Raw genomic sequence first — 15,360 nt, 5'->3', positions numbered from 1 at the left:
CACGTAACGTATTTACAAAAGGACTGACATGGAATAAGGCTGAGCCAAATCACAGGCAGTAAATACTAGAAACCTATTCACCAGCAGATTAACCCTTGAGCCCTCCTTACATTTACTACTTACTACTGGACAGCTTACTGGTACACGCACAAAAACACTGCAGTTAAATTAACATATATCAACATTTATTATTTTTTTCACAAATCTCTTAAACAATTTCCAACTTTCTCAAAACTACCAAACATTCAGTAATTTTCTGAATTTTTAACTCTTTAAATGCACGTTTAATTATTTGTTATATTTCATTATTAATTTAAAAAAAAAAACACAAAAAATTAATTATTTTCCATATAATAAACAGTAGGGGGGATGGGGCTTTGGTGGTGATTAGAGTCTTGGATATGTCAATGATTAGCAACAAAAATGACCTTATCAGTATTTTTCATGTAGTGCCAGATGCTGCCTCTGGACCTGTTCGAACCAAAAATGCCTCACTGACTTCCATTAAAACCACATTTTTAAATCTTACTTCCATTAAAGCATAAAACCATGCATTCTGTAATGTCAGCATTTCATTTTGAAGAAAAGTATGATTCAACGGGTTCAACATTGTAGGTTGATGCATGAAATTCTTGTATTTTTGCCAGTGTGTGTGTGTGTGTGTGTGTGTGTGTGTGTGTGTGTGTGTGTGTGTGTGTGTGTGTGTTCTTGTACAGCTATCTTTCTGAGGACCATAAGTTCTATACTGTCAGAGTGAGGACATATGCGCAAAGTGAGGACATTTTGGCCGGTCCTCACTTCTTTACAAGGCTGTTAAGGGTTAAGACTCAGTTTTAGACAAAAGGTTACAATTAGGGAATGCATTATGCCAATGAATGTCCTCAAAAAGATAGCTATGCAAAAATATGTGTGTGTGTACACAAAAACAAAACCCATCCTACGGTTATTTTTTTAATGAAAAGACTGGCAGGAAACAAGGCAGAGCCAAATCACAGGCGACTAGAAACCTATTCAGCAGCAGTGCAATCACCAATTAGTGCCTTTATTAAAATACCAGTTTGGCTGATTGTTTCGTGACTCTGTGCATCAATCTGTGACATTTTACTGTACCTTTACAGGTGAAGCACTTGAGGTGAAAGTGCTTGTTCTGCACGCGGAGCACCTCGCCCTTACATGGCTCCCCACACTTGTAGCACTGAATCAGGGGCTTCTCTGCGGAGTGGTGGTGTGTGTCCTGCGCATGAGCCACTGCAAGAGACGAGACCTTAACGTTACTACCGAGTTGTGATGTTGATGAGTTATCCGGTAGTCAGGGCAGTTTTCGTAACATTTCTTTCAGTCTGTTCCTTCTGAGGACACGCTCTGCAGAAGGACCTGAATCTGCAGCATCACAAAAGCGCCAGATAAAGACCAACAGTTCAGAGCCTGTCAGGATTTAAAAAAAAAAAAAAAAAAAGAGGGCACAGAGCGGGACAGCACAACTTGAGGTTCACGGCTAGATGGGCTCTCTAGAGAGCAGCAACCTAAATATAGTCTGTCTGGATCGGTGAAGGATGGACAGTCGAAATGCTGAGGGAAGCAGGGCTTGGTAAATGGCACAGTAAAAGGGTATTGATGAAATCTGTTTTACTGTTGAGTTTAATGCCCTTTCATCCTTAAAGGAAAACAAGAGTTATGGGCCGTTTGCTTTCTTTGCCTCGCTCACATACCCAGAAATCCTCTGATTTTTTCGCCATGTTTAAAGAGCACACATGTCTTTATATCAGCTTCTGTCACATGCTAACTCTGAATAAGAACATAGATGTGACAAGTATTTCAGAGCTGCATAATTACTGAGCTGAACAAGAGGTTCATTACTTCCTGTCAAGTGCAGAAACACAAGCAAAAACAGAACAGAAGACACTTTAATATTTGGATATCTCCCTCTACAGAGGCTGTAGATGAATGGAACAACAGTATCCTGCAAATATCAGCTTTAATGCCAAAAAAACAATTGTCTCCACATTTCTAACTACAGTGACAGAGTGCAGACGCCGGAAAAGAAACAAAAACTAAATCAGAGCAGCACCTGACTAAGAGTGTTAGCAGCTCTGTCAGGTTCTATATTTAAGTACAGCGAGGATTTGAATAAACCCTTATTTCAGCGTGCTAACATGTGCATAGTGTTTATTGTTAGACATCTCAGTTTCATTTGTCAGCATGGAAGAAAGTTCAACAAACACGGTGAGAATGTCTTTTAACAGAAATTGCAATTTGTTGATCACGCAACATGAAAAGTAAAGTCATAGCAATTCATCTTGCAGAAATGCATTAGTATATTAACCAAACTTCATGTCAGTCTATCAACCCGTCCATATATAAACTATAAACACTAATCCTGTAGAGGGTCACAGGGGATATTAACTGGCGTTGGGTGAGAGATGTGGACAAGTCACAAGTCCCGGGGCCAACACAGAAAGACAAATAACCATTCATGCTCACGTGCACTCTTGCGGCCAACTCAGAATCACAGATTAACCATAACAAGCATGTCTGTGGAAGCCAGAAAACAAACCCAGACAGGGAGAACATGCAGACTTCGCACAGATTGGAACCTTCTTGCTATGAGGCAACAGCGTCGACCACTGCACCACCATCGACAATCTGTTCAATAGGTCTCAAAATCACAACCACAGATGTGAAGGTACAGTCATCGTGATCCACCCTGTGGGAACCATGACGGCCTGTCCCAAGATATGAGACATGAACATGAAATCTTTGACTGGCTGATGGTATTTGAGGAAGATCAAGCAAGATTCATCCTCTAGGGATTCAGACTCAGATTCAGAAAACTTTATTTGTCCCCGGGGGGCAATTTAAGGCAAATGTGCGCAGCATGACGTGCAAAACCAAGACACTTTTAAGGAAACCAAAAATAGACCTATGTCATAAATGTTTGAAACTTTCCAAACTGTCTAAAGGAGGATGTAACACGAATGTATGAATAAAGTGGATAAAGTGCAGACAGGGTAAGTGTAAACAGGAGTTTGATTATTTGATTTTATATGTTATGTCTTTAGTAAACTAATGTTAATGTGAAGAATTTAGACATCATTTTGTTAGTGTGAGTTATTGTGACAGCCACATAATCTTAATTATATAAGTAAGAGAAGCTATTATCAGCTTGCTTTGTCTCAAGCGGCACCAGTTTTATCTTTAGATCAATGATATGCAAGCCGTTGGCCCTGCCCAGTGAAAAGTTTGGGCGTCCCTGACATAGACTGACGTTGATTCCCAGCTACTGTACGGGACGTGAATACTGCTGCAGTGCCGCACTGCACACAGCTTAGCAGCTATCCGAAACCAGCAGATTATTTCACATTCAGGAGCTTTAACTAGCCGGGCAGCTTCTCTCTCTCGCTCTCTCTCTCATCCTCTTTCTGTCTCTCTTTTCAAACAAAGACGTGCACACACAAACATGCACACACAGAGAAGACACATGAAAAAAAAAAAGGATCTTTGCTCTTTCTGCTCTGCATTGAATCATTAGTCTGCAAGGCTAAAATAAGACACCACCACAGCACAAAAATAGTATCACGAACGATCAATGGGCTACAAGGGAGAGACATTACTCTGGATTATTGATGACTTGGCCTGGCTTGCATCCCACTTCTACAGTTGCAGTGACTTTCTGACGTTGAGGGGCAGTTTGACTGCAGTAAAATCTAATTAAAAAGACAATTCACTCTTTATTCTTTTTAATGGGACAATCTGTTTTTCACCCTGTAGAGGCTGAAATGTCCTGTGGTAATTGGTATATACACAACTACAATAACATCAATCTGCTCATAATTTGGAACGGAGAGCAGTTGTGAGACAGCACAAAACTGTGGAATGAGACGATAAAGATGGAAAGAAGGTAGGTTATGAGGGGAGGATCTGTCTCCCTGGTGTCTCCGATGTGATTACACTCAGCAGGACAATGAGTCATCTCTGGGAGAAGCAGACTACTGTGACAGAGAACTGATCTCGGCGGCTCCGTGTGTGACATTGCACCTTCATGGGAAAACAGAGGCCATCTGGGTAAGCGCACACTGCAAAAATATCCAATCTAACACGTAATTTTAAACATCTCGCACACGCTGGGACAACTGAAAGGTCAAATCCAGCTTATTAAAACTCTCTTACCACTTCATGAGTGGTCACATGCAGGCTGTTTGGACAAACCAGGGTAGACAATAATCTGTGGAACAGTGTGCAGTCACAATTAGTAGCATATAAATACAGACGGTGACACCTAATCCAGGAATTTGGCTTTGTGTGATAGGTGTTTAAATGCTGGCCAATTAGGGCTGTAACTTTACCGTCCACCTTCATTTTGTTTCAGACACAGAACATCATTAAAACTTGGGACATATGCAAGAATTGCTTAGCTACATTAGCATTGAGCTATAGTCAGTTAACTCATGATATACTTGTTCAAAAAGCGTATTTACTTTACCAACTGGCAAGCATCAAAGTAATTTCCTTATTACTTACAGCTGCACTTTCGTTACTTAGTTAATGGCGCCTTTAAACAACTGCAAAACTTTCACATACACTCTTCCTCCTCTTCCCTCAGTCCTGAGTGTAAGGGAGCTCTTACATCTATATGTTTCAGGGAGTAATTGATACTGAATATTGTTGCAACGCTGCATTTAACCATGGTTCAGTTTGTGCTTGCAGTGAAATGGAGACAACGTTCTGACGCGCCCTCAACTCTTGTGATTGGTCATAACTTTGCGTGAAAAAAAAAATCAAGAAATCAGAAACATAATCAAATCTATTAAAAAAAACTGCGGACACTGGCATTTAGTGCTGTTCCATGTCCATACACATGTTCAGTTTGATCAAGCATCTACGTGTAGAAGCAACATTTGTAGGGAGGATTTGGTGTGCACTCTTACAAAGATAAACTTCTTGTTTTTGTAATTATAAGGTAGTCGTATCAGCCCATATGTAACTTGTGTTCATACTTCCAATCACACCGCACCAGGGAGCGATTACAATCAACCTGCACCCGTCTTCTCTATCCGTGTTCAGCTCGGTTCATTTGCCAGCTCAAACGAACCGACCTAAAGGACAAATGATCACGGTTTTGGAACAACAACCTAGGTGTGAGAGCACTCTAACTGTACCTCTAATTGTGATGTTGAGCTAAAACTCACAACATGGAAATTTCAGTCAATTTTGGAGTTACTGGAAGTCGCATATCTCCTCTTTTCCTGGAGCCTTCCTCCGCCAACTTCATGGCTCATTAGCAAGCTAGCCTGTCCTAAAAACAGTCACTAATCAGATTTCCAGTAAGGCAGCAAACCAACTGAGTTGTAAATGCTCAAGCATTTGCACATTAGTTAGACTAGTAACTGCTGTTAAACTTCTACAGTTTCAGATTATCATCCTTACACTATTGTTGTAGCAATCACATCAATTAAGGTGCAGTATTCATTTTACTTTTAACTTTGTTTTGGTCTCCACCAACTCTTGAAGAAAATGCATATGTGCCTATTCCTTTCAACTATTTTCAGCAACTGTTCACTAACATGCTAAACTGCTAAACTGGCAGTGTAAATAATAAAAGCTTTTTTGCGTGGGCCAGTGAGTTGGTGACAATTGACTATTGTATGATAAATTAGCCTTCATCTTTTGAATGAAACTCTTTCACATTCAATCAGTTGATGTATAAATATATATATATATTTGTGATGTCAACTATTCCGCTTTGAGCCTGTTGGCAAATCTGACTCACTATTTTTAACATCTCAGAGTGTAGCGTGGTGAGCGGGGACAGCCCCGCATGGAAAAGTCAACATTGCTGACGTCATAACAAGTTGACAGAAATCCAAGACAGATGTTTGCATCCCGAGCACAGAGGATCTGAGAGCTGGGACTCTTAGATCTCTGTTTGGGATCTAAGAGATGAGGCTTGGATGGGACTCTACGGTTGTCGCGTTTTTCCAGCTCCAACTCCACCTCTTCCACCGTAAAGTGCTGCGTTTGCCTGCGCAGTGGCTGCACAGAGAGGGTGAGACGTAATCAAGCCGAGACGGGTGCTTTACGCTGGGTTTCGTAAAAAGTGAAGAAGCCGACGTGAAAAGGGATGTTTAATCTGCTGAAAGGATTCAGATTGGACCATTTACAAGATTTGTTTGGACACAAAATCCATAAGAATGACATCCAGCGCTTTTACTTCAATAACACTGATCTGAAATAAATCCATTAGCGAGTCTTTAGGGTTTTTCTTGAGATAACACCAAAATGGCGCTTGATTTGCCAGAATGTATATTATATAACACTATAAATAAGTAAGTACGCGGTCCGTGAAGCGACCTCAGCACAGAGCAACTTACTGTGAAATATACAGTAGCACAGTTTTTCCGAGTGCTGCTCACATTCCTCATTCTGGGCCGGATTTGTTGGCTGTGCTGACGGAGTGATCCGTCCCGCCTCAACACCAGAGGATAAAGTGACTGATATGAGCCTAAACACACAATGAGCACACGCACGCACACGGACGTAACGACGGCGCTGAGGGAACAATAACCAGCAGAGCATCCCAAAGCCAGGGACAGAGAAAAAGGGGGACTGCTCTCTCCACCCCTGTATTCAACCCACCCCCCGCCCATTTAAACAGAGCCCTAGCTGCGTTGGCAATAATAAAAGCTGCAGATGATACTCAGGGGGGAAGTGAGAAAGGCCATCTTGAATCCCCTGAGGACAGATCTTTTCTGTAACACGTGCCCTGGCCCTGCTGGTAAGTAACAAAAGAGTGGGGCTGTATTGACAGAGAGTGCTGGATTTGCTGAGGACTTTGTTTCCTTCATTTCCTGCCACGGGCCCGTAGGAATGCATAGGAGAAGTTTGGCTGGGGGGGGCAATTACAACAATAAATAAGAGATGAAAAGATCGTATTAAAGATTCAGCTGCACTTTCCCTTGCACTGTTACCGTAAGATTCACAGACAAGAGGGGGAGTCTCCAATAGAGCAGCCTTAAAGGGATGTACAGTAACATGCATGGGATTGAGTTTGTCAGACAAAAACAGAGGGACAAAGAGGAAAGTGTCGAAGGCTGTCATCTTACTCTCATTGTGTTCAATAATTTTGGTCTCAGATGTGTCTACTTCATATTCAACAAAACACAAAAACACTTTTTTTTTACCCCCGTATCCATCCAGTCCAATCCGTTTGGAGCAAGATATATATACGACCGAGGGGGTTTGACCAATGAATAACTTCAAAGAGCATAAAATATGCCCACAATGAAATCCCAATTTGGGATAGGATGTGTGCGAGTTTGGGGGAAGGGTGTGTGGGGCTCTTTATCACCCAGACATAACAAGAAGCTCTTAACCCTCCCCTCCATGAATATGTATGGCCGCGTTCACCGCCTCCGTGTCCCGCTGCCCCGCCACCAGCGCCCCCCGAACAAAGCACTTCAAACACGGGGCACAAATTGTAGGGGGGAACCCTATCAGCCTCTACCAGGCCCCCTCCCAACGTTGAATAACTAATCCTCGGGGACCTGAGCTTTGAATAATGATCTGCTCTCAATGCTTGAACGCCGCAGCGCGCTTAGCGTTTGTTGTTGGGCAGGTACACAATAATAATAATAATAATACTAATAGTCTGATGAACAGAAAGAGAGACTTCCAGCGGGGCTACGCTGAGGCGAGACAATGGTGGCTGCATGGACTGCACAAGCCTTTGTGTTTGTGGATGTGGAGCCGGGGAAGGCCTTGGCTCTTTGCCTCTGAATGGCATCCCATTAAGGCCGCGTGCTGCTGTGTCGTACTTCCTGTGATAATCAAACTGATTGATGCCAGACAGGGAGGATGTTTGTGGACTGGCACAGTGTATAGCCGAAGCCTGTATCTCTTTCGCGTGATGCTCGTGCCACTCTTGTTATTTTAGCCTGTATATTTTAGGTCAGCGACCGTCACTCCACCAGCGACCACTTATCTCATCCGTATATTCTAGTCCTGTGTGCCAGCTGTACAAACAGCGGCGAGTGTCTGTGGGAGTGTGCGCGTGTGTGTGTTGCATTGATGTCTGCGGAAGGGTTTAGCTCCTCTTTCAGGGGGTAGACACTGGCAAGCTTCAAAGATGAGGCATCACTGCGGTTGTCTGCAGCACTCTGCGAAATCGCAGGAGGCAGCTACATTTTCTTTTGACTTTTATGTCTAAAAGAAAAGATTGCGAAAGAGTTTAAGGAGTTGGCGCTTAATACGAGGTAGGTGACGTGCATGTGATGATGATTATCTGGAGCGCAGGTCGGCAGAGCGTCTTACGCAATTTAAGCGCAGATGGCCCGAGAACGAGCGAGATGACAAGCGAATGAAGTAATCCCAAAAATGTGCACAAAACGGCGAAGATGCCAAGAGAAGCAAGCCAAGATCAGACTACATAAGGTACACATGGCCCAGATAAATTACAAACTATTTCAAGGGTATTCTTGGCTTTGAAAATAGGACAGCCGCCTGCAAGCGGACAAATCGCTAACACTGCAATCTCCTGATTATGATTCATCTCTCTGAGCATACAGTGTAATTTACTATTGGGTCAGCTGTGCTTCCGTATGGTATAGAGCCCACCTGGTCTCAGACAGTTTGCATTATGAGATCCCTGGAGATGCAGACGGAAATTTTAAGGTTCCCACATCTTTTCTTTTTAAAGGAATGAAAGAAAACCTCACGACGAGCCTCCTGCCACCAACTAAACCCCAAAGAGTTACCCAGAGGGTTAAGACCATGGAAAATTTTCCAAGGAGGGATTGTGGGAGATGAACACGTGGCAGCGAGAGGTTAAGGGTGTTCTGCCAGCACGGGGGACTCGGCCTTTTCTTCGTGGCCGCTCGGATCCACATCAAGAGAGAGGGCTGGACGCCGCCTCCGGCCACCAGTGTGCTGTCAGATACATAAACAAAACCTACACGCATATCTGTCAAAAACATCTGAAAACACGGATAGATATAGTTTCAGACAAAAAAACAAAAATATCACCATGCCCACACACACAGCACAAACTGTCTACACAAAGCTGGGAGATCAACTCATAAAGCGTTCTACTGAAACACAACTTGAGACACTGGGAATAGACTTTGAGTGTAATAGCGGCACACTGTATAATCACATAATAGTGTGATTAATGACTTTTACGTTCATTTCCACTCCAGTTAACTAAGCCGAAAGGTGATGTAATACCAAGCCTTTTCCATTATGAAGTCTGTTATAGATTGAGTATCCAAGGTACAGTAAAGATACGGCCTTCAATTTCACACTGAATTAATGCGCCTACTTCTCTTTTGAGTCATTTGAAACAGGAGATTTTTCTTTATTGCATAAAACCGTGCCCACATTCCCGCTTGCCGTGAGTCACGCTGACAAACGGTGGTCAACCTCATGACCGCATGCCCCAAGTGAAATCGCCGGGAATGTTAATATCTCCGAAACGATGGCCACCCGCCCCTTTGACTTCACCTAATTGCTCCCACACAGCTGGACGACCTCACTCGCAGAGGCAGAAACAATCGTCAACGGGAGCCTGTGAATGGGGACAACAGCTGACAACAATGGAGTGTACCTTTTAGATGGTTGCCACGGCAACGGCTGCAGACAAGAGCGAGAGGGAAGACGGAGAGTGCAGGTCCGTAGCTCTGCGCAGTGTGGCTCCCTACACTAGTGCTCCACTTTCCCGTCCCCACACGTTACCTTCTTTTTTTTTTTTTTTATTCAGCCTCCACACGGGGACCAAAATCCCACCGTGGCCCCCCGAAGGTTTATCATATTTGCTGTCATGTTTGGATGACAGGCTTCGGATGCTTTGTTCCGACATACATTTACATAAAGCCTGACGCTGCCAAATTAAGCAGACTCCAGCCCGAGCAGCAGCAGCAGCAGCAGCTTGGGAGAGAGTGATGAGAAGGGCGTAGCATGTTCCAAGTCTGCCGCTCTGTCTCAAGTCTGAGAGAATATGTTGCTGAAGGTGCACGTTTAGTCATTCCCCTTCCAAGCAACACACACCCACATGAAGAAAAAACCACAGCCACACTGCTATGATTAGGTCAGATACAGTATATCTATAAAAAAAAAAAAAAAAAATGACCAAGAATGCAGTCCAATCAGATCTAGTTCAGTCAGACACAGCAGGGCAAATTCAAATGGACATACTGCACAAGGACTGCAGACAGTCTACAGCACGACAAGCAAAACAAATCCCATACATGCACACACACACACTCACGACCGCCGCCGGGGTACCTTTTTCTTTGACCATGACCATTGGAATCCAGGTATATCTGCACCGGAAAAGGCTCTGAGAATCAGTCACCAGGAGCTGCTAGATCCCCCTTTTCTTTTTAATTCAGAGCAAAACAAAAAGAGAGAGAAGGACGAGACACCAGAGAGAGAGAGAGAGAGGAGAGGGAGAGAGGTGTAGGCGCTGCTAAGCTCTCCTCCCAAAAACACAGCTACAGCGTGGGGTTTGCCTCCCGACTGCCTGTTTTCCTCCCATCCCTCTCCTCCTCCTCCTCCTCCTGTTCCCACTCCTCCCCCTCCCTCCTCCCACCTCTTCCCCTTTTGCTCTCTCTCTTCCCCTCTCTCTCTCTCTCTCTCTCGCAGCCCCTCTGTTGTGTCAGCCGCCTCCTCATTGCAGCAACCAGGTGGCTGCTGCTGCTGCTGTGTGACCAAAAAATCCCCCAAACCAGAGCCCCTTAAACACACACTCCAACACATTTAGCCACATGTTAGAGTCATGTTAGTGTAAACTCAGACACTGACGTTCTTCCTCTGTTTCTTTTTATGTTGAAACATCAACATATCAAGTCTGACTCAACTTCTATTCTAAACTGTGTGACGTGAATTCATCCCACCCTATAAATGAAGCTCTATCCCAGAAATAAAAAATTTGAATTTTTAAAACTTTTTTTTTTTTTTTTTTTTTTGCTGTACGACACAAATCAATCCCAACAAAGACTCAGGGAAGATTAATTGCTCTTTCCGGAGCAGTAATTATCCTGCTAAACTAAAAAGGTGGTGCATTTTTTAAATAAATTAGTATATATTTAAAAGCATGAAGCCATGAAATGGTTAAAAAATAAAGCCGCAAAGTAAAAGAATTCGTGACTGGACTGGGAGGTGGTTACTGCAATAAGTGGCAAAATGAATAATTTAAATAAAAAAAAAAACAGTGATAACGCATCAGAAAATGCATAAATGTCTTCTGAGATCTTTTGAGAATGACAGACAGCCAGGGTTATCTGGTCAGATCCCATCAACGCTGTCGACCCGATCATCCCACAGCCTCACCTTGAGCAGCGGCCTCAGTCGGTAATGATCTCATCGCTTTCCACCGCGAACATGCAATGCACGAGGACCGCACGAGGGGACATGAAGGACCATCTAGGGTCGAAGGTCAGACTTACCATGATCTCTAGCATGAGCTTCGTATTAATATCTTCAGTGGATCCCCTGGAATCCAATTAGAGAGAGCACGTTCTTGGCTGGGGCCAGAGAGCACACCGGCTCTTATATCATCCGCCACTTGAGCCGAACATATGAAAATACTGACGCAGTCTTTTAGCAGCTTCTATCGCGGAGATGTTGCAAAATAAACACGATTCCCATCTGCTAGGGAGATAAAAACATTTGCAACATGAAAGATTTATGCAAATCTCTATAAAACAGAGGCAACATGATTTGCTGCTTTGTTCATTTTGGCATTGGTGAAATCAGACACAATGCTATTTCACTTAAATGTCTTCATAGTGTACTATTATATAACGTGTAGATAAAGTTTGTTATTTGCTTTCTGGGGACTCAGCTAATCACAGAGCAGCAGATCAGTGCAGTTTTTTAGACAGACAGTGTGTGAGGTAAAGAAAAGATGATTTTTTTTTTAGACACGCACAGCAGCAATTAAGAGACCAAACTGTTACTGATCCATTCGTGCCTCTCCGTGTCTGAGGGGGAGGACCAGTTTTTCATCAGCACCACCTCTGTAATTGCTGATGCAGGCAGGCCATTATGCATGCACAACGCATTCATCCACTGCAGTGTCAACTGTGCCACCTTCTGGATACCCGACAACGTGCACGAGGGGCGTTTTCTTCTCATCAGCCGGCGGAGACATGCCAGTGAGGCGGACGTTAAAAATAGTCAGCGGACATTTCTCCAGCACTCCACCCTTTTTTATTACGAAGAGAGGGGAATACGTTATGAGTGTATGAAGACCGAAACTTCAGTAGCTGAGTAGCAAGAGTAAATCTGAGTTCAAATGCAACACAAAGATATCCTGTTACTATAATGAACCTATTATCATCTCCCCTCTTTTAATAATCTGTGCCGGGCCTACGGGACAATCGCACCCACATAAGACTTGCCAAGAGTAATTCTTGTGCAGCAAAGCCTATTATCCATGGATGAAAGGGTTCTACTGTATTTGGCTCACCTATGGATGATTCATGTCTGACTCTCCATTAACAACCTGGTCAGTGAAACACCGCACAACCCTTATATAAGTGCAGATTAAGCACTGTTATCATACAGCATGATCATTTCATAGATACGTAGACAGCTGCCTGCAGAAGTAAAGCATTATAACACAAGAGGTCATGAGTAGCGTAAACCACAGTTCTCCGTGTGGCCATGATGCCCAATTATCCCCGGGTTTAAAATTAGGATAGCGGGATGCCGGACAGCTACACACACGCACACACAAACAGAAACACAATGACGAGTTGCAGAAGTTTTAAATTCAACAGAACAAGAAAAGACAAATAAAGAGGATGCACTCTTCAACTCTTCTGGAGAATAGACGGACTTAACTCTGTCGCTAGATAACGGCAAGAGCTCCACCATCTTGCTTCTATTTTAAAAAGGGAGAGAACCTTTTGTAATCCCATGCAGCCAGGTTCACTACTTCAAAGTGTATTTCAGAAACACTAGATTATCGTTCCTCTTTCTTTTACAGATACCCTGAACAGACAGAAACATGCTTTCACCGCAGCCAGATGGCATTTCAACAATTTGCAAACATAAAAAAAAAAAACATATTAATCTAAAACCCACAGGAAGCTTGGGTTGGTGGCTTGTTTTCATGTTTCTTTGAGGTCTCTAAAACATTTTGTGACCCTGGAAAGCAGGAACAGAGGCACTCATACTGAAAAAAAACATCTAGAGAATTAACGCAGCATTGTCTACAGCGTGGAAACAGAGGACACAGGGTTTCAGCTTTTGTATGATTGAGGGTTTAACACTGAGCAGGTGTCAGAAAGGTACTGATAAAGGTAATGATTATTGCTTTTCAGCTTTTCAGTCCACAATAAAACTAAAAATGAAAGCAGCACTCACATGACTACAGATTTCACTGAATACGTGCAGCAACTGAATGTCACTGTCGCTGATTGATTTTTAGCTGACAGCGAAGAAATGAAATGGCCTACCATAAGCCTTGACCTCCGTGATCTTTGATCTCAGGTCAGCTTGCAGACAAACCCTCCTTGAACCCGGTATTCGTCAAAATAAGACTTAAGCTCCGAAAATAGAAGGGGGGGTTTGAAAGTATTTACATCAAGCCGTGATGATTTTACTACTGCGTCTGGCATGCAGTCATGGAAATCTCGATTTGTATTTATGCCCATGTTGTAATCCTGATGTAAGCCGCCATGTACCGGTGAAATGCAGCAGGTCTTTCCTTTGCATACGGGTCTGCTTTATGTAAGAGGACAGTAATTAATTTTTTTTTTCTGACATTTCCAGAAAGACTTTTTGGAGTTGCGGTTGCGTAACTCGCGCGCAACAGCTCTCACACATGCACACACAGGGCAGATGTGAAAAGCCTCAAGAGGTGTAATCACTCACTGTCATCCAATTAAAACGAAGTAATCGCTGAGCAACAACTAATCGATTCACTTTTAGACACCTACTCACAAACCGAATGCGAAGCAGAGCAGCCTGACCAAAACAAAAGCTCCCTGTTGTTGTATTAATGAACCACTGCTGAAGTGGGAACCGCAGACAAGATGGAAAGAATCAGAATAAAGTGTAATTTCAATCAGAAGTGTAAAAGTAGGACAGTGTACTTGCACAAAAGCCATTTTTGGTATTTTAATGGGCTATTTTTTATTGCTTATTGATTAAGCAGTGATCATTAAAGTTGGATGCTGCTACAGTTTCAAATCAGCCACAAATAGGATGGAAGGCAGCAACGAGAGGTGGGTGAATAAATGCTTCCAAGAAAGAATTATGTCTTTTCTCTAGCCCTACCTGTAGCGACATCATTCAGCCTCTCACTTAGATAATAGTCATTTGGGTTGAGGTTTGGGAGCTGCTCCATGTACTGCTTAGGAATGAGGTACAGGACTTCAGCCACATGCCCATCCTCGATGATGGACATACGCTTGACCGAGCTCTTGCGTTTCACTCGGACGCGGTCGACGCCTTGGCTGCGGCTGGAGCTGCACAGCTTGCCCAGGCTGTTGAGGTTGGGCAGGGTGGGCATGGTGCCCTGCTCCCCTTCGACCGTCCCACAAATCAGGGTGAAGTGCTGCAGGTAGACGTCGGCCAGTGTGGGGCACAGACCCGCGCTGAGATCAGAACATGTTTGCCCGTCTGAGGGACCGGAGGTAGATGGGTAAATTCAAAGCAGCTCATCGTCAAATCGTGGCAATATCCAGCAAGGACTCCAGTTGAAGCTTCTCTCAGTAGGGTCCATCCACCTGTTACTTCAGATGCGCGATAGATACAAGAAGTAGAGATGTCCACCTCGAGGTGGAGACGCCAAGCAGGAGTCAGCAGGTATGACAAAGCACTCTGCTGCAGGTAGAGCAGAGTGCAAGTAGGGAAAGAAGCTTACACTATGAGAGTCTTCAGCCCAACCAGCCTGGTGCCTTAAGCAGCTTAGGGCTGACGTCGAGCCTATGATTATCTTCTGGGTGGGGTTGGATTTGGTCTACGTCAAGTTTGCCAATCGTACGGTGGGAGTCTCAACACTATGTGCATCCCAATCACTTATACTTACTCGCACCTGCCAAACGAAGAGCTGACACCCTGCCAGAACTTTCCCAAAGGCAAACACGCTGTTTCCGCTGTTATGCATTTTACATTAAATTATGTCATCAAAAAGTGAGAAGTGTGTGCGTGTGAATATACTTAGCATCAAGGTGGGTTCACTTCAAATGTCTGATGGATCAGCATTTAGCTTTACAATGGATCCAAGGCATACTTTCAGGATAGATTGCCTTGGAAGTTTGCCAGTCCTTTACAAGGTCAAAAACCAGCAAGGTCATTCCAGCAAACAATGCACAAGCCCACAGTTAATCATCAGCAGGATCATTCAAATTTAAT

The 15,360-nt window shown here is 43.6% G+C and overlaps 1 protein-coding gene across 5 annotated transcripts in view; it reads right to left on the bottom strand.

Annotated features, from left to right (window-relative positions):
- The window catches only part of ablim1a (actin binding LIM protein 1a), a 39,417-nt gene that overhangs the window by 19,399 nt on the left and 4,658 nt on the right, over positions 1-15,360 (bottom strand). For 2 of the 5 annotated variants that reach the window (XM_084561981.1, XM_084561982.1), the window contains exons 1-2: positions 14,281-14,749; positions 1,111-1,248 (exon numbers count right to left, since the gene is read on the bottom strand). In XM_084561981.1, the coding sequence (XP_084418107.1) occupies positions 1,111-1,248; positions 14,281-14,515 (373 nt within the window). In that variant the 5' untranslated portion in view covers positions 14,516-14,749. Of the gene's footprint in view, positions 1-1,110; positions 1,249-10,275; positions 10,406-14,280; positions 14,750-15,360 lie in introns of those variants that run through there. The other 3 variants (XM_084561983.1, XM_084561985.1, XM_084561984.1) reach the window with 2 other exon arrangements.

This window comes from Chelon labrosus, assembly GCF_963514085.1.
Source record: "Chelon labrosus genome assembly, chromosome: 15".
Classification (NCBI taxonomy): Eukaryota; Metazoa; Chordata; class Actinopteri; order Mugiliformes; family Mugilidae; genus Chelon; species Chelon labrosus.
The sequence above is the reverse complement of the archived record's forward strand: the minus strand, read 5'-3'. Positions and strand labels throughout refer to the sequence as shown.